The 25,420-nt window shown below is 37.5% G+C and overlaps 2 protein-coding genes across 4 annotated transcripts in view; both read right to left on the reverse strand.

Moving 5' to 3' along the window:
• The window catches only part of LOC132860673 (Na(+)/H(+) exchange regulatory cofactor NHE-RF2), a 39,343-nt gene extending 37,925 nt beyond the window's left edge, over positions 1-1,418 (reverse strand). Inside the window, exon 1 of one of the 2 annotated variants that reach the window (XM_060891936.1) lies at positions 743-1,418. In XM_060891936.1, the coding sequence (XP_060747919.1) occupies positions 743-949 (207 nt within the window). In that variant the 5' untranslated portion in view covers positions 950-1,418. The remainder of the gene's footprint in view (positions 1-742) is intronic. The other variant, XM_060891935.1, reaches the window with a different exon arrangement.
• Positions 1,419-5,807: 4,389 nt separating this feature from the next.
• On the reverse strand, positions 5,808-23,941 carry LOC132861253 (ras-related protein Rab-37-like). Of its 2 annotated transcripts, none has more exons than XM_060892675.1 (9): positions 23,477-23,941; positions 22,548-22,658; positions 15,349-15,390; positions 13,280-13,346; positions 13,084-13,136; positions 12,857-12,922; positions 10,480-10,536; positions 7,522-7,598; positions 5,808-6,981 (listed from the first exon to the last, which is right to left on the reverse strand). In XM_060892675.1, exons 1-9 carry the CDS (start codon positions 23,585-23,587, stop codon positions 6,873-6,875), a joined length of 693 nt encoding a protein of 230 aa, XP_060748658.1. In that variant the 5' UTR covers positions 23,588-23,941; the 3' UTR covers positions 5,808-6,872. The 2 variants fall into 2 exon arrangements, with proteins under 2 accessions (XP_060748658.1, XP_060748659.1); XM_060892676.1 differs by having other exon boundaries at positions 7,518-7,598; positions 23,477-23,931.
• Between the last annotated feature and the right edge of the window lie 1,479 nt (positions 23,942-25,420).

Consider the following 25,420-nt stretch of genomic DNA (forward strand, 5'->3'; position numbering starts at 1 on the left):
CGGATGAATGAACGGATGAATGCCTGTTAATGTTATTTCATGAAAAAACAATTTCTGGCAAAGTACATTTTTAATAGCTTTAAAAGGAGATCATTTTGAAATAGTATAAAAAAAGTGACCTTAGTGGGATTTTGAATTTCAAAACAGTGTGTAAGTAAGTAATTGTGCTGTTATACTGTAAATGAGCGCAGTCACTTTTTTAACGTCTCAAAAAAATTACACCATCACTTCACAAGACCAAATTATTTTTGTAACTTTTATTTAACTGTACTTTTAAAGTGGTAAATTGAGAACAGGACAGATCTTTCTGGAAACTCGCGTTGTTCTGTCCCACCAGGTTTTGTTGTTGTTGTTGTTATTGTTGTTGTTAGTTTGTTTTTCTCCCAAAACGGTCAAGTAAAATCAAGCGGTAGAATCTGATATGCGAGTATAGATGGAGGTTTACGGTAATTACCAGGGGCTTGAGGGTCTGTTGTACTTAAGTGTAAAATGCTGGAAAGTACGAACGCTTCCTTTTTTTCTAACCTTTTTTATTGATAGACTATATAAATTAATAAATACTGTTTAGCCAAAGTGCTCTAATATCTATATGACATCTTATACAGCACATGTGGTAGGAGTTTTACTTTGTTATTCTGTTAGAATTAGAAGCTTAATCGGTTATTTAGTGGATTACTTGGTATTTTAAGATGAGTTGGCTCGCGCGCGGTGTGTGTGTGTGTGCGCGCGCGCTGCTGCTTACCTGCTGATGCGTTTCTCTCTCGACATTTTCCCCGTTCACCTCCACCACTCGGTCCCCCGCGCGCAGTCCTGACGCCTCGGCTGGAGATGCAGGCTCCACTTTGCGTATGTACTGCCCGCTTTTTCCTTTTTCTCCGTGCAAATGAAAGCCGTATCCATTCTCACTTTTGCTCATGCAGCAGAGCCTCGGTTTCAGCTCGCACGCCATGCTTTACGCTTCAGCATCCAAAAAGTCCACGCGCAAATGTAGCCTGTTTTTATCCGCAGACTAATCCTGAAGAAAAAAGCCCAAACGCCTCGCGCTACAAAAGCACATTGTCTTGGATCAGATTTTGGTGCTAAGGCTTTACAGAGTGCATGACGCATAAAACGCGTCTAGTCCTTTTCATTAAAGATGCAATGTTCTGGATCCAAACAGCACTTTATTGCGCAAGAACGTGTGTGTCCGTGTGTGCACCGTCCATTTGGGTTGCTTTGCGTTTCTCTCCAGAACTGAAGCAAATGTAACGTCTGAAATGCCCGTGATTATCAGTTGTATGTCAGCTTTAGTGATAAGCAGCAGGAGGATCTCTGTGTAACATCCTAACAGCAAGAGCAACAGGCGATATGCCCTGTTAAGCCTCCCATCACTGCGCGCGCGCACGCGTGTGTGTGTGTGTGCAGCCCACACATTACACCACTGCTTCAGTGAAAGTAAAGAACCCCAGTGAAAACACTGGACTGGAAAAATGCAGGCTTACTGAATTTATATGTTTTTCCTTCTAAAAAAAAAAGAAGATGTTTATTCGTGTTGGTTGGATTATTTATAAAGCAACAGATGGTCCAGTGGCTTTTTATGTCCAGGCATCAACTTGGAGAGTCTCTTAAAAAAAGTGCAAATATTTATTCCAAAAAAAATACAAATGAGATTCATATGACAGAAACTTCACAGGGTATTAAAGGTCTTAATGCGGGCAGTGAAGAACGAAGAGGGGACTATAGTGTAAACACAAGGCGATGCTGCCACCTACTGGTTAACATTGGCTAAAGGAGCCAATAATAATAATATATTACTTTTATCATTTAACACATGAAACGTTAAGAAAACATATGTGTAGAAACTTAAATTCAAATTCAATTGACACTGGACAGTACATAATGTAAATGTAAATAGTGTCCTTTCTACAACAGTTTATAAAGAGAACACCTGAGGAACTAATGAGTTCACCACAGACCTAACACTAATTTCTTCCTGTCAAAGTCTTTAAATGATTGCTGATAAAGACCAGAAAATACTGCTGACTGACACAACATTGGTTCAAAGAAGGCATGACAATCTTCGAGCTGCTGCACCCACAACAATCCCATGAGTCACTGGCTGACCATGCAGATTAATCCTGCAGAGTGAACACCGGGCACCGAGACTCCAACCAGGGGTTGAACGTCTGGTTTGATGAAGTAGCTCCGTAAGAAGAGACAATCAGACTAGGAACTCGGAACACTGGGAGCTCGGGAGTGGCATATATAGCTCAACAGAGAGAGAGTGAAAGAAATAGAGAGAGGAGAAAATTGTTAGGTATGATTGTAATCAGGTAATGGACAATGTAAATCACAGTGCAGATACACTAGCTATGACAGCATAACTAAAAGGGAGAGCTAGAAGGTGACACAGACATGAGGGCTTCCTGGGATGTAACGCCTCCCACCAGACCATAGTCTGCAAACCTGAGTGACTTGCGAGGGTGGTAAGTCGACAGCATCCGGACATCCCAGTTCACCAAACACTCTATGCCCATGAACCCTCCATGTCTGTTCCTTTATCTAAGAAAAGCTATTAAAAAAAAAGCTAGACCAAACAAATGTGTTTTTAGCCTGAACTTAAATACTGAGACTACGTCTGAGTCCCGAGCACTAGTTGGAAGTCTGTTCCATAACTGTGGGGCTCTGTAAGAAAAAGCTCTGCCCTCTGCTGTAGCCTTTTCTACTTGAGGTACTAACAAATAACCTGCACCTTTTATCAAAGTAGGCATGACGGATCATAAAAATACAAAAGATCTCTCAGGTACTGTGGCGCGAGACCATTAAGTGCTTTATCAATGCCAAACTTGACTGGGAGCCAATGCAATGAGGATAAGTTCGGGGTGATATGTTCATAATCTTCTGGTTCTAGTTAGGACTCTAGCTGCTGCTGTGGACTAACTGGAGCTTGTTTATGCTCCTACTGGAACATCCAGACAGTAAAGCATTACAATAATCCAATGTAGAGGTAACAAATACATGAACTAGTGTTTCTGTATCATGTAATGATATCAGATTTCTTATTTTAGCAATGTTTCTGTCAGGACTCTGCCTGGACTTTGGCCATGTGCCTTTTGTTTGTTTCATGTTCACGTGTCTGCCCCGCCCTTGTCTTTTCCGCACCGCCTCTGCACACCTGTCCCTTATGTTTAATGATTATTTGTATTATTTAATTGAGCCACGTTGCCTTGTGCAGCGCGGAATCCTATTGTCTTCTGTACTTGTCTTCATGTCTGGTTTTGTCTGTGTCCTGTTTTGTGTCTTTAATTTATTAAATCCCTGTTTTTGTTAAGCTGTCCTGCATTTGGGTCCGTTTTTACCCCCGCGCTCGCTGTCAGTTTCTGAGATAAAAGAAGGCTACCCTTGTGGTATTATTTATGTGAGCTTCAAATGAGAGACCGGTATCAATAATCACACCAAGGTCTTTTACTGCTGCAAGGATTTAATGAACTAACAAATGTTGCACATTATAGATAGAGGCTGTATGAAAAGATCTGCTGAGATCGTTCTGTGAGTCTGTGTTGTTGAGTGCCATGCAGACTGAACAAGATCACTACAAGATCACTAGAACTACCGACCCACTCCTGGAGATGAACTGGACACAATGGAGATGATGGAAGAATGTATGGTGCTGGCATAGGTGTCAGTGAACATAAAGAGCCCCTCATATAAATCTAGAGGAGTACAATGCGTGTCATGCTGTTCTCAGTTATATCATTATAAAATACTTGTATGGAAATAGCTGTAGAGTCATAGCACATATGATATAATGATAAGGAACGTAAGAGATAAAGCAGCAGTTGCTTAGAAAGAGTCACAAGACAACCTGAAAGCAGAAGGAGCTACAAGTACATAGAGAACAATAAGCAATAAACTGCACCACAATCATCTCCATTCCTACATCCCACACAAAACTCCTCTTCTACAACAGAAATACAGAAATGCATGTATGAGCTGTGGTATCTGAGGGTTGGAAAGAGAAAATAAGTTGTGGTAGTGGTAAGAGAACCTGTGTGAGAAAATAAGTATACAGGGAGAAAAGAAGTGGACCAAGTACTGAGCCCTGTGGGACACCAATGAAGAGGCTGCGTGGAGCAGATGTCATTCCACTCCATATTACCTGATATGAGCGTCTGTCCCAAGCTGATCCACAAATCCCAAGACTCCTGAGGATGGACAAGAGAATCTTGTGGTTGACCGTATCAAATACTGCTGAAAGGTCAAGGAGGATGAGGACAGATGACAGCTTGGCTGATCTAGCAGCATGTAGTTTCTCAGAGACATCCAAAAGGGCTGTCTCTGTCGAATGTACTATTTTAAAGCTAGACTAGTTGGGTTCTTGGAGGTTGTTCTGTGAGAGATAGACAGACTGTTGATTATAGACGATATTCTTTCTTGAATTCTTTCAAGAATTTTTGAAAGAAAAGAGAGAAATGTTAACAGTCTGTAGTTACTGATGTCTGATGGATCCAGAGCAGGTTTCTTCAGGATGGGAATAACCCTTGCTCCGCTTGGATCCATTGATGATAGTGGTAATGAAGGGCAGAAGGTTTTGCGAGATGGTCTGGAGCATAGTGGAAGGGAGTGGATCCAATGGGCAGGTGGTAGGACTGTATACATGTTTCCTCCATTTTACTACACCCCAGATGTTGCAGAACAGTTATTTGTACCACTTAAAGGGTTTAATAAGACCTCTATGGAAGAAATAAGTGTGTTCGACTTGTCATTCCTGCATTGTAACGTTAACCCTGGTTATGAAAGAATAATCCAAAGGTGCTGTAAAAGAGATTCCAAAGAACTGTAGAGTCATTGGATCAAAAATCTCTATGCATCAAATAAACAGATGAAATATTTTTACACATTCAAATAATGTTCCTGAGGCTCCAAGGACAGTTAAAATGGTCTCTGGTTATAAAAAATCTGTAAGAAGCACTGATTTATACAAAGCGTGTAATACTATTGATATTATAAGTGTTATTTTAAGTATTTTATATGAACGTTGTATTTTCTGTTCGTGGCCATTAGAGGGCGCGCGTGTCTGTTCCCCACATAAGTCATTTAAACGTCAGGTTTTATGCACAATACAAATTTAATGTTTATGTCTAACCGTGATGGTTTTTAAGGTTACTAGTATACGTCACAGACATTATACATCATATTCTTGGTATTGTACTTTGATTAAAATAAAATGGCAGCAGTCTTTTCTTTTTTTTAAGTTCAAATGTCAGATTTGGGTGAACCTGTGCCCATTATAGCCTCAGGCTCCTGGTCAAGTCTGATGGGAATAAAAACCTGGATGTGGCCTTCTGTGTTCTAGATGAGCCACCCTAAAGGTCGTGAGGTGTCTGAGGTGTGTTGTTCATGTTGAGATGCTTTTCTGCTCACCACTGTTGTAAAGACTGATTCACTTTCACCAAGAAGACATATTGAACGTGATAATGCCTTGAGATCATCAGTTTCTGAAATACTTGAACCAGCATGTTTGGAGCCATGTCACACTCTCAGTCATTGAGATCACATTTCTCCAACATTCTGATGTCTGATGTGAAAATCATCTGATGTTCTTGACCTGTATCTGCATGATTCTATGCATCGTGCTACTGCCACCTGCACGAACATGTAAGTGTACGTGTTGTCCTAATAAATCAGCTTGCCTTAAACACTTGTTTAATTATAAAATAATCGTTTGATAAGATGTGAGTCTTAGTGTTTTTCCTTTTTTTTAAAAAAAAAAAACCCTTAAATTAGACTATTTAGTATTAAAGATAAGAAAAAAGAAAACACTAACACAAAAGTAAATAAACTTTATGGGCACAGAAGACTTTCATTCAACCCCTAATAAATCCACTTCTATAAATCAACTTACAGAACTTAATAAACACAGTGCAACAACACTTTACATTACAAAATAGAGATTTGTACAGTTTCTGTACAGAGCAAATTGTTTTGGCACTTTGTGATCTCAGGACCAAAGTCACTGAGTTACAGGTAACAACTAAATAAGACTAGTAGCATTAATCAAGTCGAATTTCCACAAAGCAATTCAACAGCAAGATTTGATCGTTTAAATACCTCACAAAGCTTGAAATACAAACCAGATGTTTATACAGATGACAGTGAACTGCATTTTACAATCAGAAAAAAACATGACCAAACTGCCTGCTCAGTGGAACTTTCTCTTAAAAAACAACAACAAAAAAGTCACAGATAGATGCTAAGTGTAAAGGTGGTGTGAAAGTCCATTGATTTGCTTTTTGAATTAAGTTCCAGAAAAACACTTCACTCTGGGTCCCACAATACACCTAACACAAAAACAATGTATAACTCTAAAACCACAAATTTCTATATACAAGTTCTTTAACACAGAAATATGGCTTAGAACATTTTTCAATGTTAGTGGTTCAATTTCAGTTTGTCAACGTGCTTAGAGCAGGATTTCTGACATTTACATCAACATTACTATTAAAAATTAAGAGAGAGCATGATGAGAGAAAAATAGAGTCATCACAAGTGAACTAAAACGCGCAATAGACTGAACAAAGGGTTCGGGTTGCTTTATTTAATAAAAAAACAAAACAATACGAGTGCTTGGAGAAGCCACACACAGCTGCAGTCTACCTCAGCACTCTAAGCTCCATTACCATTAATTACAGCCAGAGAACAAAGACAGACAAAGTCTGCACCTGATGGTAAAAGCAAAACGGGATTAATGCCACACACATCCAAATAAATATGTCTCTTCACACCATTATCACTGAGACATCACGGTGTTTCTTCATGGATTAGTTGGTGTTGCTTTCATCCTTATTGTTTCGCCTCTTCCTCCCTCGCTCAGGTACGAGTAGGTGAAGTCGTCACACGAGTGCACCACAACAGTTGGACTTCTGTTTCTGGGACTCGATGTAATCATGGATCTGGAACTTGGGCTCATGAGGCTGTTGGGCTTCTCTTTGCTTCAGCTCTCTGTGTTTAAGATTGAGGCAGTACAGGTCATTTTAGAGAACCAGTGACTGAATCATCATCGTAGAATATTAGTTCAACATCGGTATCAATGAAAAATGAAAGTAATTAAAATAGGAAAGATTTCACATTAAAACTACAGGAGCAACAATAATAATAGTAATAGTAACTACAGAAACACTATGACTACTACTAATACAAATTCTAATTTTATTTGCCACATACAAAAACATGGTATTGACTGTCCACATGATAAAAACAGAATTAAATAAGTATAAAATATTATAATTAAAATAAAACATAGTACAAAAAAATTTATTAACTACTACTACTACTACTACTACTACTAATAATAATAATAATAATAATAACAATAATAATTCATTTTTGCAATGCCGTTAAAATGATGTACAGTATTTCTAATTAAACGCTGGGAAGTGGGGAGTGATTTTATATTTAAAAGCCACTATTTGTTTTATATAAGCACATCTTTGAAAAATAACTAAACATATGAACTGTAATTACAAGCAATACAGAACCTGCCTTGCTATGGCGAGGAAAGCAAGCTCCACATTAACACCCGTCTTGGCACTCGTCTCCATGAAAGGAACTCCATACTCCTTATTCGAAATAAAACAGATGCAAAGTTTGATTTTCAAAAGAAAAAGAACAGGCTGTTGATACATACAGTACACCAGTATTGAACTCCATGGATTTCTCACCACAACAAAAAAATTTAATAAACCTTGAGTTGATTTTTTGTGCTCCGTTTGAACTGAATTGTATGTAAAATAACTGATTCAGTTTTATGTATATCAGAGTTGTCTCAGTAATTAAATCCCATTCCACTTCAAACCAAGCTACTAATCAAACAAAATTAGTACATCTAGTCCACGAGTTACGAAAGGAGATGCGTTCTGATGACCCCATCGTAACTAGACAATATCCCAAGTCGAACCATGACCTAGCCTACCCAGCAGTCTTAAAGAATGGTGATCAGTATGAGGCTAATGCAATCTAATAGAACGTTTGTTCAGAAAATTATCCTATCTGCTATAAAAACTTGATGGTAACCCTAAAATTAAATCGCTAAAGCTACATGTCATACAAACATTAAAATATCTTATCATATCGTATCGCATTCACAAAGATTTTGTCCGACATCTGCATACTGTACTTGGACAACATTAGGTTGTTAATGGCTATGTTAACATTAGCTGTCAGAAAATGAGGGTGGCGATAAAAAAAACTGCACCCTGTCGATCACTAGCGAGACTTTCACAAGTCAGCAAAGGGGAGCCCAACATATAGTACCACATACGCTGCTACAATTGCCTGCTGGGCAAAAATTTTAATATTTTTAGGATTTTGCTGTATCACTATCGTACATTGTGAGATTGAAATTTCAATCTTCAAAAAAAAAAGTCTAACTATTGTAACTCAGAGTATCTGTATTTCTTTTTTGTTAGGATTTGTGCTCTGATGCCCATATACAGTACATATGATCTTAAAATGGTAGAACCACCAGAATTACATAGAAATCACTGGTATCAGGCATCAGGTAAGAGTTTAGCATTGTATTATTTTAAGTAAAGCTTCATTTGATTAGATGTTTTCAAGATTCGGTCTTTAACATTTAAGTAGATGGATGGAACATTTGAATTATTTAAAATTTTACTTGTTTACTCCTTATGCCCACTCCCAGTTTCAACCCCATGATACACTTTGGCCGCTTAGAGTAAAATATGCTTTAAAATGACTAACAGGAGACTAACATTCTAACATTCTAACTAACATTCAAACACAAACCAGAATCCTTGACTGGAAGTCACTTTCCCAAACATGTTTTCTCAGTTACTTAATACATATAACATATACATCAAAGTTAAAAATACTATTAAAAACATTTACAATGTGAGTTTATAATAGTTGAGCATGTATCACATGCAGTACTGCACGAAAGTTTGTGAACCCACAAACTATTAAGCACCACTGTAACTTCAAGATTATTTGAACAGTATGATTTTAGGCACTAAAGGCATCTTTAAAATAACTCACACATTTACTTCAGTAGCTAATGATCAACTCCTTCATGAACTGAATATGGTTTAGAAGAAGAGAAGCACATATCCCTGTAAGTATGTTAGTTTTCCGGGAGAGTTCCTGGCTTATCAGTACATGAACGTTTCTGCATAATGTTAATAAGTCTAAGCAACAGGAAGTGAACTTGAATGATTAATTATCACACTGACAACACCACTGACATAACACTAAAGAATAGAATTCTGTGGACTTGTACTTCACATTTCTTTCAAAGCACTACCCAGTTCTCACTAACTTCTCCATCTCACCTACGTACTGCCCTCAGACAATCTCACACCCTCGCACTTGTCTGACCTTCTCTTCTACCAAAACCACCTGCACCTTCTACATCTGCCACCATTTCCATGCATTTCATACCTTTAAAACTCATCTTTCTCAAACAAGTACAGACCGAACTGTATTCAGCCATTTACACTTAACTCCACTGTTGTGCTTACAAAGTATTTCAGTGGCTCAAACTAAGCACTCGATCTATATCTAGCCTACACAGTGTCTAAATTTCATCAGCTCCCTTTTTTGTTTTTAACATAAACCATCATGGTTTCTGTAGCAGATTCTCTGTTGCAGCTTGTGCATGCATAATTTTTAGTTAATCGCAAAGTACTGATAAAGCTAAAAATGCATCCCAATTCACGTACATGTGCACTATTCTACTCCATGTTGTAGTATAAATAGTGTGAGTAGTGTGTTCACACAACAAGAAGTGCACTTTAAGTACCCTGACAATGCATTTATTCAACCGAGAAAAAAAGAAGAATGTTAGACACTTCAAATAAGCTGAAAACTCACAAGGAGCAGGGCTACTACATGCTGAGGCTGGATTGACAAATGTATTTTAAATTAGCCATTAAACCTATTAAAGCTATAGCATAAAAAAGCTATTACATCATTTGTCATCAAACGGCTTATACTTCCGGTTAATAACAAACCCTTAGCGTGTCATTACCACGGACAGATTTTGCTTATTAAAAGGTTTTCCTCTCGTGTTTTAGTAGTGAAAATGGAAATTAAATATAGATGTCCAACCTGTTAAGAGTCTTTAACGCTGGTCAAAAAAAAAAAAAAAAAAAAAATGGTGGTGACGCATCATATTATGGTTGTAATTCTATCAAAGTCGACCCATCAGTTTGAAGTTATATTTATTATATATATATATATATATATATATATATATATATATATATATATATATATATATATAAACTTCAAACTGATGGGTCGACTTTGATAGAATTACAACCATAATATGATGCGTCACCATTCAGTCAGATTAGGTCCTTATTTGAGAATTTGTAATTAAGGAAATTTAAATACCCCTGATTTATCCCCGTCATAATATGTCTCTCATTCACTCGCAGAATAAAATTCTCTTTAAAGCTTTTTTTAAGGGTTTCTTACCTTGGCCAGCTTCTGTCCCTCCTCAAGCTTAATGACTCGCTCAGCTGCCATGTCTGACTAGAGAAATCACAGTCATAGATATTATTACTCAAATGTTACCACATGGATTTTAATCCACGATCATAGCTGTTTCAATAAAGACAGAAATCAAACATCTAAATGCATGTTAAAAACACCAGCTGCTAATTGGATCACAGAATGCAAGCCAAGTTGTGTGAGTGTTAGAAAACAGATCTTAACTGGCATGCAGTGTTCAATATAAAACATGACAGATTACATCGGGTTACATGGCCTGATGCCCGAGCGGCGTTATAGTTTCCAACAAGGAGTGTTTTATTCTTCTTTTACCACACAAATTTGCCAACACGAACATAATAATTACAAGAACAACATGTCATCTTTATCAGTCTTTAGCAACATTTTAAAGTCCAGTAGCCTCTGTAAACAAGTTAGTTCCTGTTTTCACTCGTACTATAGCCGAGCCAATCTTTCAGGCTCATAAATTTCATAAGAATCAATAATGCAATTGCTACTGGATTTTAGCAAGAAAACTGTCTTCCTGTGTGTAACAACTTAAAGGAAAAGTGTGTTACAAAGTGCTCTTTGCACATGCTGTCTCACATTTCAGTTGATTGCTGTTTTGCACAATACCTCATGTAACTGCTGCTATAATACTATGTTCATTCCAATATTTCTGCACATGTAACATTGATTAAACATACAATATGTACACTGGTCGGTGCTGTTTTTGTTTATTGTCTTTTGTGTATTGTCTTTTTGTCTTGTCCTGCACTGTTTGCACCAGGTTGCACAGATGCACTATATGTGGCTAAGACTAACTTACTAAGTCTTTAGCCCTGTCTTCGTTTTATGTAGCACCATAATCCTGGAGAAACGTCTCATTTCACTGTGTACTGCAACAGCTATATATGGTTGAAATGACAATAACAGCTTCTTGCCTTGACCTTCTGAATAATCCTTTAGCCAAAAAGCTTCATGAACATATTCCCTCACAGAATAGTTCCCCACATCAACTATTACTGTACACATTGTGCTTATCTTTTTATGTAGAGCTTCAGCCATACAAGCCCCTGAGCACGTTGTTATAGAAAAGTTAGAATATGAGCATTAATTTACTGAAAACCAGTGATTTGTCTATGAAACAAACCTATTTATGCACTAAAACAGATGCACTTTATTCATATCACCATATTCATATCAGTCATTGTATTCTATACTCTATTTTCATGCTGTATTTTTTATATTTTGTCTATTTATTTTTCCTCTGTACAAAGTTCAATAAAATTAGAATCTTGAGTTTGTCTTGCCGTTTTAGAATAATAGCCAACACTTTGGAAGTTTTTTCCGAGACAATTTCCGAAGAAACTCAGATCGTGTAATATAATTTTTGGATGTATGAACTGCAACTGAATACGGTTGAACCTGCAAAATCACGGTTGCATTTTCATTACATGCATGTTTCCATTTCTGTCTGCATTTTCATTTACAGGAATGTACGACGTCAACATGGCTGCCTCAACGTGGAGCTCTCAGTACTGCACAAACCCTTTATACCCTAACTTTTCTATGTATGTTTACTATTCTGTTTTTTTATATGTTGCACTGTAATGTTTTGTGTGCACGTTTTCCATTAAAATGGTAGCTGTCAGTAAGAATGTCAGAAGTTACCTCAACACTTCCTTCAATAATTCAAATGCAACTAGTCTTATACGAGTTGTTTTTATATACAGTATGTACTGGTTCAGTGATTATAAATCAGTTCTAACATCATCCTCAGCAGTGCAGCAGATGCAGGTTGGATATCATCAGCTACATAGGCTCAGCCTCAGACGTCTCATCCATGAACCTTAATGTCTGATGCACATGGCCCACAAAAATGGAAAGAGTTAAGGAGTTTCAAATTCATCATTTGATCGGTTGGATTCTACCGAATTTCCAGGACACAAGTGTGTCATGTTTTTAACAGTCCTCCTGGAAGCAAAGCCATTGTGACGCTCTTGGATGCTCTACTATGACAGTGACAGCAAAAACGCTTTAAATGTATGGTTTTAACACGTCCATGGTGTTGCACTTTATACTATCGGATGTTCATATTACACAGATGCAAAAATTTACTGTATTAGCAAGTTATTCGTTTCGGAATTAGAAGAAGGTCAACGATCTGAAACATGGATACCGAGATTTGCTTATATTTCAAATAAATTTCCCTTCTGCGCAAATCTTATTATGACTACAGGTCAGTCACATTTCTTATGCATCACATTAAAAAAAAAAAAAAAAAACTAAAACAAGTGAGTATTATTAATGTTTACTTTCAGAGGAGCGCTTTAGCTCCTCCCCAGGAAGTTCCACATACCTTGTTGCCAAGCAACATGATGACCACATCCTTCTGTGCGTACTCATGAATTTCAGTCAGCCAGGCCTGCGTGGTGATACAGATGGAAGAAAATAATTGAGATGACGTGAGAAGACAGACCTTGCGTCAAGAAAAAAAAGCGTTGCCATTTGAAACGGAGTGCAAATGCTGCTTCAGAAGAGAAAATGACTTCTCGCTCAAATTGTTCTGGATAATTCTACACTTACCCTGATATTGTCAAAAGATGATTTTCTTGTAATGTCATACAGGAGAAGGAGAGCTGAACAAGGAGAGGTGACAAAGAGAGAAAGACAAACTGAGCACAAGCATCTTTACAGGAAGATACAAGAAAAATCATTATGCTCAAACATCTTCATTGCTGCTTTTGTAAAAATAAGTTTATTATACAAAAGGTGCTGTTACCCTGTGCGTCTCGATAGTAGGCATGAGTGACACTGCGGAATCTTTCCTGTCCTGCCGTGTCCCAAATCTGCAACGCAGGAAAATGAATAAATAAGATGATTTAATAATATTATTATTATTATTATTATTAAGTCCATATAGTAACCCAGCATATTCAAAATTATTATAATTATTATTCATGTTCAAAAATGATTAAAAAAAAAACAAACAGGAATCCAAGTTGATATGAAACCTGTGCCGCGAGCTCGGCTAATTTTAGATAAATCCCATCTCTGAACAGGAAAAAAGAAAAGGTTGACTGAAAGTGTGAACCCAGCCTTAGCAGAAATAGCAGATGTTATATAACAGCCAATTCACACTAATAACCTGAAGGTAGTCTTGCAGGAAGTAGCAGGGTTTTTTTCCCATAAAGTATATTTTTGTCACTTATCTGTTCTATAAGAAGACACAATATACAGCTCTAGGAGACTGTCTCCTCACACAGGCTTCTCAAAAATAACTAAGGTAAATGTTGTGAAAACAGTGTCCAATAACTGCAGAGTTCTTCATCTATTGTTTCATAATACACTGTGCGAAAAAATAAAAAAATACAAATAAAAATAGGACTCTCTTGCTGTGATGCACATAAAACTTAATTTTGCTATTACATTTCCTTAATTGTGATTAATCTCATGATATCGAATAAAAGGGCTATAAAATTCTTCTAGACATCAGCAACTCAGCAGAATTATTATTAAACCATTAAGAACCTAATTACACAGGGTCTCGTCATACACCTAAACCGATTACACATATTACACATATTATCACCATTTATGATCCCTACCCCACCCCACCCCACCCCGCCAAACGAAAGTCTACAATCATGATGTGTTTACTTTGTACTTTTGATGGATTGATGTTTGCTTGGTCTATTTACTTTATTTAGAGACATTTTGAAATATCAGTGATTCATGTTTATTACGCTCACTGCTGGATTTCATGCGTGTATTCTCCGTCACTGCTGATGACATGGGTGTGTTATGGATGTGTGTGAGAGAAGCAGGATTACAGAAATAGCCGCAACGTCTAGGGACAAAATCTAGGGATCGTTTAAAGTATAACTGGTGACACAACAATCAAGGCTAGGCCGAGTACATCTACTGTCTGGGCCAGAATGCAGTCCAGCAATCAGAGTCTGTATTTCATGACATTTATTTGAAACTTGTGGTGCTTCAGTTTTTGGTTTCACAAAAGCAAAAATAATCCACTTTACAGCATTCAAGTTTGAAGGCCTTGAACAGTCTGTGTTTCTGTTCATCTGGAGTTTTTCGTCTCTAACCTTGGCAAACTGTGTTTTTCTAAAGTCTGCTTTGTGCACAAGAGCATTATGTTCTAACAGATTATAAGGGAAACTCTAATGCTACATAAGTTATTCTAGACAAGTTTGTGCTTCCAGATTTGTGGAAAGAGTTTGCGAAAGAACCACGTTCAGGTGTCCATAAACCTTAAGGCACATACTGTGGCATAAAACAATGTTCCTGGTGAAAAATCGCCTCATAATTATAGATTTTATTTACTTGAGAACAGCCAGACCTCACAACAAAACAAAAGACACCATAAACCCAATATGTATATTATCCTGTTTCTTACATTTGTACTGCTTCCAGGTATGAACTTTTCTATAGGTTATTCATCTATTAATCATTTTGCTTCTAGTAATAAATGTAAAATTATTATAATGCACTTTAAGCTTGAAAAGAGTACAAATCATTCAATAGGATTAATAACCACATTTTGGTTGATAATAGATCAATTCTACTAGATACAAGATATGTTCATGGTGTATTATTACAAATACAATTACAAATGTTCATTGTTAAAAGATGAGACACTGAATATCGTTATTTTATACGTCAGTACATAACGTGCATCTTTGAGGAACAAATGCTGCACAATCACTCCAAATAACTAGGCAGATGCCTTCTATGTGAAACTCTTGATCAGGATTATGACCTTGGATTGTAGACAACAGATGTCATGAGATAGACATGTGGTAGAATAATGCGAATGATAGACAACTCGCTTACCTGCAGCTTGACTTTCATGTTATCCACCGCTACCACCTTGTTCTGAGGAAGGAAAAAAAGAGAAATGATAAAGGAGTTTTAAAAGATCTATAAAATAAAATTAAAAAAAAAAAAAAAAAAAAAAAAAAGATTAATTCACAATATAACGTTTTGTTACAAGAATGAAAAGCGTTTAACTGTTTATCATGTAAGGAAATATATAAGCACATGCAACACACACACAGAATTTAATTCAAAGCAAAGCGTAGGCCCCTCGAAGTACAGCTCTCCGCTTAGACTTAATTACCCAGGAGAGAAGAAAGATGGCAATCAAAAATAACAGGCAGCCTGCCTGTTCCTTTCCTGACGACGTGTCTGGTCAGCATGTGCTGAGAGAAATGTTTCGAAATTACACCTCCTGCCCTAAAAACTTGACGCTTATTAAAATGATTTCACACGTCACTGCCAAATGGCTCAATGAACTTGACAAAAACACAGAAATGCTTCACGCTGATAGGCGTTAGAAGTGACAGATTCTAGCTGAGACACACTGTTAGCGGCGAGGATCAAAAACAGGCAAAACCATGGGTGGCTTGTTAACATGGAGATTTGCCAAGGGAGAAGACGCTTCATTAATCCTCACGGTATAAACCAACATCTTTGATTTGTCTTAGGTAAGATAACACAATCTGTTTTATGACGTGAAAATGTAGACCGTGGAGAATAAATGTATGTTAAAAAAAAGGAACAAATACATCTGTGCCTCATGTGTTTCCACTAGACAGCGAGGTACAGCTTCGTATGTGAACAAAAATCTATACTCTGCTATGAACAAATGACCCAAGTACCACAGTATCTGATACGGATGGTGTTTCAATGGATTCAATTCTGGTGACTGGTCATGGAACCAGCTTCAGATCAATTTGTGAGATGGTGTGTTATCATGCAGCACTTAAAACCCACAGTTATGGTTATTTAAAACAGTTCTTGTAACCCAGGTAGAGGAACGTTTCCCACTTATTTAGAAGTGGAGTTTGCACCTCTTTATACCCGGGGTTCTAAAACCCTGCTCCGAATCAGCATCATCGCTTCTTACCACAGTGAAACAATGTGTTAGAATGTTAGGGCTATATGCTTATCAACAGAAACTCAATTAGAAATTTGTGGAAAATGGACACCTGAACAACTACAGATTAAATGGGCAAAAAAAGATTACAAAGCTGTGAAAGATAAAAATACTTGCTCGGGTGCAGAATGGCAGAGCTGTCCTTTTGTTCGTACTTAATTTAAACCTGTTGTATGCTGTATTTATCCACACATGGTTGCTAAAACCATGCGTAAATGTGCAAATAATTACATTAACCCAGGGTTTAGGAATGTAGATTGTAAAATATCAGGATTACTTGTTAAACCTGAGTAAATTATGAGCAGTGTGAAATGTGAAACAACATTTATAACCCAGAATAATCTATTTCCCCGGAGTTTGGAAGTGAAAATCCCTATTGTAATTTGCATGTAATCAGCAACAATACTCAACAACACTGTGGCATCCAAACAATGCTTAACTGGCATGAGGCCCAGTGTGCTAATTTAAAAACATTCTCCACATCATTACACCACCACTACCAGTCTGACACAAGGGAGGTTGGAGGAAATTATCCCGTTGATGCAGAATTCTGACCAAGCCACTTGGAGTTTACAGTAGAAACAAAGCCCATAGTCTTCAAGTTTTGATATGTTCCATCCATCCATCTATTTCCTGTCAGCTCATCCAAGTCCAGTAATACTCCTTTCAATCACCTCATCAACAACATGGTTCCACCCACAGAACTGGATTTTTCCACACTATTCTGTGTAAGATCTACAGATGGTTGGCATGAATACAATAAACCTATAGCACTTTTCCCCCAGACAATTTGCCATTACCAAATGACCCAAGTACTACAGTATTTGTGTTTACTGTGTTAGCTTAAGAAAGAGAGATAAAGAGAGAGAGAGAGAGAGAGAGAGAGAGTCTGACATAGGGAGATAGGAATGGAGTTAGAATTGTCTCCATGTCCTACTGGTATACTACCATATTAATGAGCATGAATTAAAGTTAGCTGAGTAACTTAGAGAGGATATAAATATAGGTTTTCTGTGTGCACCTGCAGTGTGATGTACAGCAGGAAACCTCTGGGCATTGAGTCATAGACACACTAAGGTCTAATAATGTTTCCCAGGAAAAAGCCAGAGCCAACAATCACTTCATGTCAAGATGACTAACAGTTCAGGCAATTAAACACTGACGTTCTTTCAACCAAACTTAGTGATGTACAGTATGTGATGAGTCCTAGCCAAATTTGTTAAATTCACACAAGTAGCTGTAGCTTGTTTGTTGGCTTGGTGATAGTTCATGGTGTCATCTGATCTCACAAGCACATATCTGCTGCTGAAACAACTATAACCTAATGAATTCGTTGAAATTTGACTTAATACAAAGAATACATTTCCAGTCGATAAACGTTATCCCAGTCCATATTTCCGAATTAATTTGTAGGACTGCACATTAATCCTTCACCATAAACCCTAATGCTGCTGTGCAATTCTTCTTTAAAAGAAAATCATAATAGTTCTATATGTGGATATAAATGTAACTATTTAGAACATATGAGGTGTACGATGCCTTAGCTAACTAACTAGCTAGCTTGCTTGACCGGATGGTACAGCATGACAATACTCAATAGTAATGTGTGTAAACATTCCCATGAGCTGCAATGGAAAACATGAAGGTTTTTGGAAACTCAGAAATCGAGTGCAGAGTAAAATGTAAATCAGACCTTGAAGACATAATTGGGAACATCTAGACGAAATCTTTATCTACAAAATCTTTAGCTCTGCAACCAAACTATTATAGTTGAGAAATGCATCACATTGTAAGGTCTCATTTATGGCATAATAAGAATGGTGTGAGACACACACACAGACCACACGCACCTAAAAACAATTTTGTAATGGTCTACTGGGTTCATGCTGTGTTTCCTACTAATAGCGGAAATAAAAAAGGTTGGAACATTTGCTTTCAGATATATAACAAACAAAAATAGACAAAAAAAAAAACATGCAGATATTATGAACTGTAGTTTTGTAATAAATTAATTTGTTAATACTTTCTTTGGACAATGTATGCTTTTATTACATCAGTGACTAGATTTAATTGTTAACTGCTGATGATGTGAAAGATTCAACCTGTCCCGCTTATTAAACACTTGTCAGGGCTGTCAATGATTGGCTGCATGAATCTATACTCTGGGATAGAAAGAAATCAGCCTGAGCCTCTTCAGTCCATTTGGAATATTTTTCCACTGATGTTGTTGTTGCGTTTGTTCCATAAACCTCCAAAACCTATTTCACTTTCAGACATCTGTTAACAGCAAACAACAGATTTATAGCAGTCTTCTCTGATTATGGTTGAATTCCTCCTTTATATCAGTTTGAATTAAAAATAAAAAAAATGGATCTATAAGTTGCTCCTGGTTACACATCTCCACTTAACTAGACACACAACATTATTTATAATCACACTCTCCGTGTGTCACCCAGATGTGAATGAGTTCCCTTTTGAGTCTAGTTCCTTTTAAGGTTTCTTCCTCATATCCGCTTGCTGTTTCCTCAGACTTGCTCATTAGGCATACATATAAAATTCCTTTTAAACTTTTATTCAGATTTTTTTTCTATTTCTTTAAAGTTGCTTTGAGACAATATCCTTTGTTGTTAAGTGATATACAAATAAAAACTGAATATAATTAAATTATGATTTCACCCATACTGAAATCAACCCCAAAGTAGGATCGTGACCATATAAGTTAAGTGAAATACTGGACAACAACTAAGTTGGCAAAGTTCATAAGTTGTAACAGAAGACTCTTAATGCAAGATCTCATGACGCATGATGCAATTGGCTGAAATGTACGTGGTTATTTGCAACTCACCATTAAACCATAGAAGAGGAGCAGATGCAGAAGACACATGAGGAGGAGGAGAGCTCAGTGACAGTCTTATTGAGTGGCAGTATTTGTGAATGTATCTGGCAGGCCACAGTTGCAGCTTGACCCCCAAACTCACCGGTTCATGCAACATCATCTATTTTTATGTTAGTTTATTCACCATTTATATTAATCTAGTTTTTTCAGCATATAACTATATTTATGTATCTTTTGACACGCTATACTGTATATAAAACAGTACTCGTTGAGAACTGCTCATTATATCCACATCCACTTAATGAAAATATTAAAACAGCCAATCACATGTCAGCAGTGCATTTAAAGCGCTTCAAGAGCTTCAGTTTATATTGACAACAAGCATCAAACCAAAAGCGATCTCAGTAACTTTGACCGTGGCTTGGTTGTTGATAACAGATGGGATGGTTTGAAAACATGATTTTCATGCACAGCAGTTTCTAGAATTTACTCAGGGAGGTGCAAAGAACATTTGTTGAGCGTTGGTTCTGTACGTGAACACACCTTGTTGAGAGAGCTCGGGTGAGGAGGACACACTTTCCAGGTGTTGTGAGCTTAAAAGCACACCATATCAGAATGTAACATTTCAGGTGGATGGCTACAGGACTTGAAGACCAAGTTCCATGCTCGTCAGGCAGAGGCAGAGGCTACAATGGGCAAAATTCTCACTCAAACCAGAGATAGAAAGATTGCAACCAATTTCATAGGCATTTATTCATTAGCAGTGAGCAAATGTTTTTTTGTCGTTTGCACCATTTCAATGTTTTATGTAAACATTAACAGAAGCTCTTGACCTCCTGCTGCCACGTGATTGGCTGATTGGAAAATAAAGTGGACAGGGAGTATATTTTATGTTACTGCTTCTCAGTCAAGCTTGTCATGGCACTAAAAGACTGAATAATTTCACACCTCAGCAAGCCTTCATTCTATCGAAGGTTTTTCTATAGATGATAAAACAAAATTTTGCTGCACTGTTACACAGAATCTTTTTTTTTTTTTTAAACCTACTGTATGGTTTTTTTTTAATCCATAGACATGCTCCAGCCCTCCCAATTAGTTATAATGGTTTCCTGTTTTTCTCCACCAACATTGGCCTTTAGATGGCCCTACTCTCTCTTACTCAGCATGTGGGAGTGTGGGAGCAACAGCTACAAAGATGAGGAAGTGTTCCCAAAATAAATCTGCCATGTTTCAATGCGCCAGTGTTGCCATTCAACAACTAGCGGCAGAAGAAAAAAGCTCACTGCCTTATTTATAGAAAGCAAGTACAGTGTTAAACTGTACTAAAATGTTATAGGCTCTTGGAATTAGAATACTACAAATTAATCTTTGTAATCGGAGCAGTGTGGCTTGTAAAGTGCTCAGGATGGCACAATTATTAAAATAAACAGTATTGTGTTCAGTGGATCTGGTCTGACTGGTTCAGCATCATTCCACCACAAATTACTGAGTACTGAAAATTAAGTTCTTAATTAGATGTTATGTGATTATAATGTGTTTAATGAATAGTCTACACATTTTCTACACAATAGTCTGTACATTCTCACCAAGCCTTGCTGAATCAAATGTAAACAAGTCCTTGAGCAAAAGGATCTCAAGAAATATATATACACAAACATACAGTTAAAGGAAGGTAGAGCAAAAAAAAAAAAGGTTAGCTTTTTAAAAAAAATTAAATTTTTTTTTACAGGTACATAATTCTTTACATTCATTTATCTTCAGCACTTTATCTTGGGCAGGCTCACGGTGGATCTAGAGGCTGAGACTGAGGCAAAAATACATTCTGAATGACACACACACACACCCTTATTCACACCAAGGGCAGTTCAGTTTATCAGCATGTTTTCAAGATGTTGAAGGAAACCAAAGACCAAAGAATGCTAAGAAAAGAAGAAAAGAAAAAAAAAAAAAAAAAAAAAAAAAACAACACAGACAAAATAAAAGTCTGCACTGAACAAAATACTAAGCTTTGACAGTTTTGTTAGTGCAGTGCAGTCATTATTATGACTTTAACCATGGTGTGGTGCCAGATGAGCTGGCATTTATTTTTTAAATCTCCTGGGATTTTTACACAAAAACACTGTGGGTGGAAACACCTTTTTGTTATGAGAGGTCATATGACATGCCAGGAAAGACACAGTAGCTCAAATGATTACTCTTATTAATGTTAACTAATAATTACAATTGCTGTGGGCAGAAAAGCATCTCAGCACGCACAAAACATTGGACCTTGAGGTGGATGAGCCACAACAGAAGAAAACCACACTGGGTCACACTCCTTTCGGTCATCAACAAGAATCTGAAGCTATCATGGTCACAGACTCACCAAAACTGAACAGTTTAAAATTATTAGGAAAAATACATCACCTGGTCCTTTTCCAGTATTCAGTGGGAAGACTAACATCTATCTGAAGGTTTGATGTGTTTTTTTTTTGCATTTCGTACAATTCTGTGAAACTCTAAAGGCTTTTCTGTGTGAAAAGCCCAAAAGAACCATACCATGTTTAAAATCACAGATATCCCACTTTTCTCACATTCGGATGTATAATATGAACTTTCTCCTAAGCTCTTGATGCATGATTTTTTGCCTCATGCTGCTGCCATACAGTATGTTTGGCTGATTAGACAAGTGCGTAAATAAGCAGGTGTTCCTATTAAGGTGGGCAGTGAGTGCATGTGTAATGTTAAAATGCATATGTAAATGTCTGATACAACAATTATTAAAGTAATTTTTATTCCGAGTCTATGCTGAAATGTATTATTTATTATATCTCTTCTAACAGGAAAGCCCACACGTTGCGACCATTTTCTGCAGTAATGCATCAGAAGGCTGCAGCCACACACTTAAATAGCCCACTCTTGTTAAACTTGAGAACATCAGGTCTCTAAAGCACACTGGTAATCATTTAGTCTGACTGAAACGTGAATGGGCATCAGGCACTCCTTTTATTGAGTGAAGCCTGAAGTGGTTTGTCTATCCAATACATTTGTAAGACAGTTGGTGGACATACCGTGTTCTCTGTTCCAGCTGATTCTTCTGCTTCAAGCTACCATGTATCACAATAAAAAATAAAGGCAAAACAAGAATAATCTAAAAATCAATGAGACCACTTCAAGAATACAAGAGCACCAAATCAGCAAGTGGACCAAAGCTAGAGAAGTGTGATTGTGTAGAGCATGTGTTTGGTAGAACATTGGCTATGACCAGTTCTTGCTCACCCTAAAGTCTATCCCGACGGTGGCAATGAAGTTCCCTCCCAGAAAGGCACCATCTTTAAAACGGACCAGAACGCAGGTCTTCCCGACTGCCGAGTCTCCAAGCAGCATCACCTACAGGTGTTGTGGTCATAAAGAAACGTTAGAACTACATTTATTTACATTCACTTATGAGTGCATTACAGATCAATATACAGCTTTACGTATTACATCTGTCTGTTTGGAAATGTCATGGGATTTAAACCTACTTGAAGCTCAGTGCATCTCAGAACCTTTATGTTATGGTTGCATACTGAGACTGGATGCTAGTTCTCAATCTCATTTAGATTATTTTCCTGGTACTTGTTCAGGTTTTTCCTCATACGCTTGTTTGAATATGATGCAAATGTTACAAGAACTAAACTCACCCTTGGAAAGTCTACAAACAATAAGTAGCTTACTCGATCTTCAGAGATTATTTCAGTACAACTATACAATGCAGCACATGTTATGCATCATTACGCCTTAATACAAGTTTGTTGGTTCAAAGTGGATCTTAGGAAATCCAACCTTAAATAAACATTTACCAACTGCTGAGAGGGAAATAAAGTTAAAGTGAGCTACAGTTCAACAAGACCAAACAAGAAACAGACTACTGAAACTCCTTGTTTTTTTTTTTATATATATATCAGCCAATAAACTTATTTAACACAAAGCAAAACTGCTAATGAAAAAAAAAGAAAGAAAGAAAGAAAGAAAGAAAGAAATATCTGATCTTGCTTAATAAATATCTGTAATTAATGTCACAGAAAAGTGTAAGATTGTAAGTGTAAAGTGTAAGACTAATTAACACCTAAGAACACAATGTGCTCCTTTAAAATCAGCACAACAACAACAATGAGAATAATAGTAGTAAAAATAGTAATAATAATAATAAGAAGAAGAATACACACCTTAAAGGAAATGTCAAAATATTCATTAACAGAAGCGCATCGTTCCAGCATGTTTCTCGACGTTCCGTTTTTAACCTCATTATCCGACATGGACGCCTTTTTAGTAGACATAATGAAAGAGAACCAGCTAAGCAAGAATGCAGACGTGTCTTCAGTTCAGTTTTCTTTCCCAAGACCCCAGTGACTGATTTGCAGGTGCCACATGCAGTGCGTCCATCAGCGATCACATGCCATCGCCAGAACGCCACTGATCGGTCGCCATTAAGAGGAGAACATGAGAACAGAAGAACACTAGAATGCCAAACTCCCAAACGCTCCCTTGAGACTGAAAGGCTGCGTTAACGCAAACGCACAACAAGCACTTCTCCTCCGGTCCGCCGCGCCGCGCCGCGCCGCCCATCATCACCATCATCACCACCAGTACGCGTAAAGGCAGGAAGCGGCGTGTTCATCATCTGCATGCACAGATCATTATCAACGACAGGACACACTCAAACACACACACACACACACACACACACACACTCTCCAGCCAGAGCCAAAAAGCAGCGCGAGCAACAGGCGCAATTCAGACTCTCCATGTGGGCATGGCAGAAGGAAGGGTTTTATATATGTATAAAAAAAATAAATATATCTATAAATCACCTTCTACTACTTAACAGTGTGCCTTAATAGGATATACTGTCTCATCACATGCATATAGTGCCAAAGGTTCGTGCGCAAGACCGCAGGTTGCTTTACTTCCGCTTTGTGCTTTCTTTTTATAGATCTGCTGAGTTTAGAGAAAGCAGTTCAACAGGTTACTTTAAGTGGTTCCGGGCTTTTTTTTTTGGAGTGTGTGTGTGTGTGTGTGTGTGTGTGTGTGTGTGTGTGTGTGTGTGTGTGTGTGTGTGTGTGTGTGTGTGTGTGTGTGTGTGTGTGTGTGTGTGTGTGTGTGTGTGTGTGTGTGTGTGTGTGTGTGTGTGTGTGTGTGTGTGAGAGAGAGAGAATGGTTTCTCTGCAATGACACATCTGAAGCAATGCAGTGCAGGTGCAGCTTGGGCTTTGAACCCTGCTTAAGTGTGTTATGACACTGCACAATGCTCATTGGTGAGGGATTTTATCATATTTTTCTCCTTTTGCATGCCACTTTAACTGCACAAGAGTGAAGTCAGAGTGGCACACAAACGCTAACGTCTCTCAGAGTCCTTGCTAAAACACATCACCAGTACTTCTACATAAGTATATTTCATGTGGAGCAGGGTGGTGGTTTCATTTAATAGCTAATTGAATGAACAATTAGTGGTAGAAAGGTACTAAAGCTTGGCTGTTGGTGTAAGTGGGATGTGCAGGTCATTCGTCATTTACAAAGGGTTTGTCTCCACCCTCTGACCAAGAGTTTGAACAGTGCAGGCTGATAGACCCATTAATCCAACACTAAACATGGGATGTGTCTCAGTTAGCTCCCCAGGTTGTGAAGCAGCATGTTGTATACACAAGTTTGGGCACTGGCTCACAAGAACCTGGCTCACTACACCATGGGACACTGATGACTCAATTTCTGCCAGCATGACTATCTACTCCCTCTGTAAACAGTCACCAATGGCATTCATCAACAACCAACAGGATTCTGATATGATTTTTATGCTATTTAAAATACTTTATGAAAAATACTTCAAACATTATTACATATCCTTGCAAACCTTCTGGCTAGTGGATTTCTTTTTAATTATTGAAATGTAATGTTAAGTAATCATTTGAGAGCTACAACGACAATTACAAGCTACTGAGGTTTGTAAGTGATGTTAATTGAGTTTGTTTGCCTTTTTTTAGATGAGAGTCTTCAGAAAATCATTATAAGTGAGGTAACAGTGAGCATTGATGTTCCCTGGTTTTTGTGGTGCATTATGGGATTTATAAGGGAGCGAATGTTTCAGTAAACTGGAGGATTTTGCGATTAACACT

The sequence above is a fragment of the Tachysurus vachellii genome, chromosome 18, assembly GCF_030014155.1.
Source record: "Tachysurus vachellii isolate PV-2020 chromosome 18, HZAU_Pvac_v1, whole genome shotgun sequence".
Taxonomy (NCBI): Eukaryota; Metazoa; Chordata; class Actinopteri; order Siluriformes; family Bagridae; genus Tachysurus; species Tachysurus vachellii.

Coding starts and splice junctions, on each gene's coding strand:
- LOC132861253 (XM_060892675.1), bottom strand. CDS start 23,587: ATGTCTACTAAAAAGGCGTCCATGTCGGATAATGAGGTTAAAAACGGA. Junction 13,347..15,348: donor ACATGAAAGTCAAGCTGCAG/GTAAGCGAGTTG, acceptor CCTGCGTTGCAG/ATTTGGGACACGGCAGGACA. Junction 12,923..13,083: donor CATCTTTTGACAATATCAGG/GTAAGTGTAGAA, acceptor ATCACCACGCAG/GCCTGGCTGACTGAAATTCA.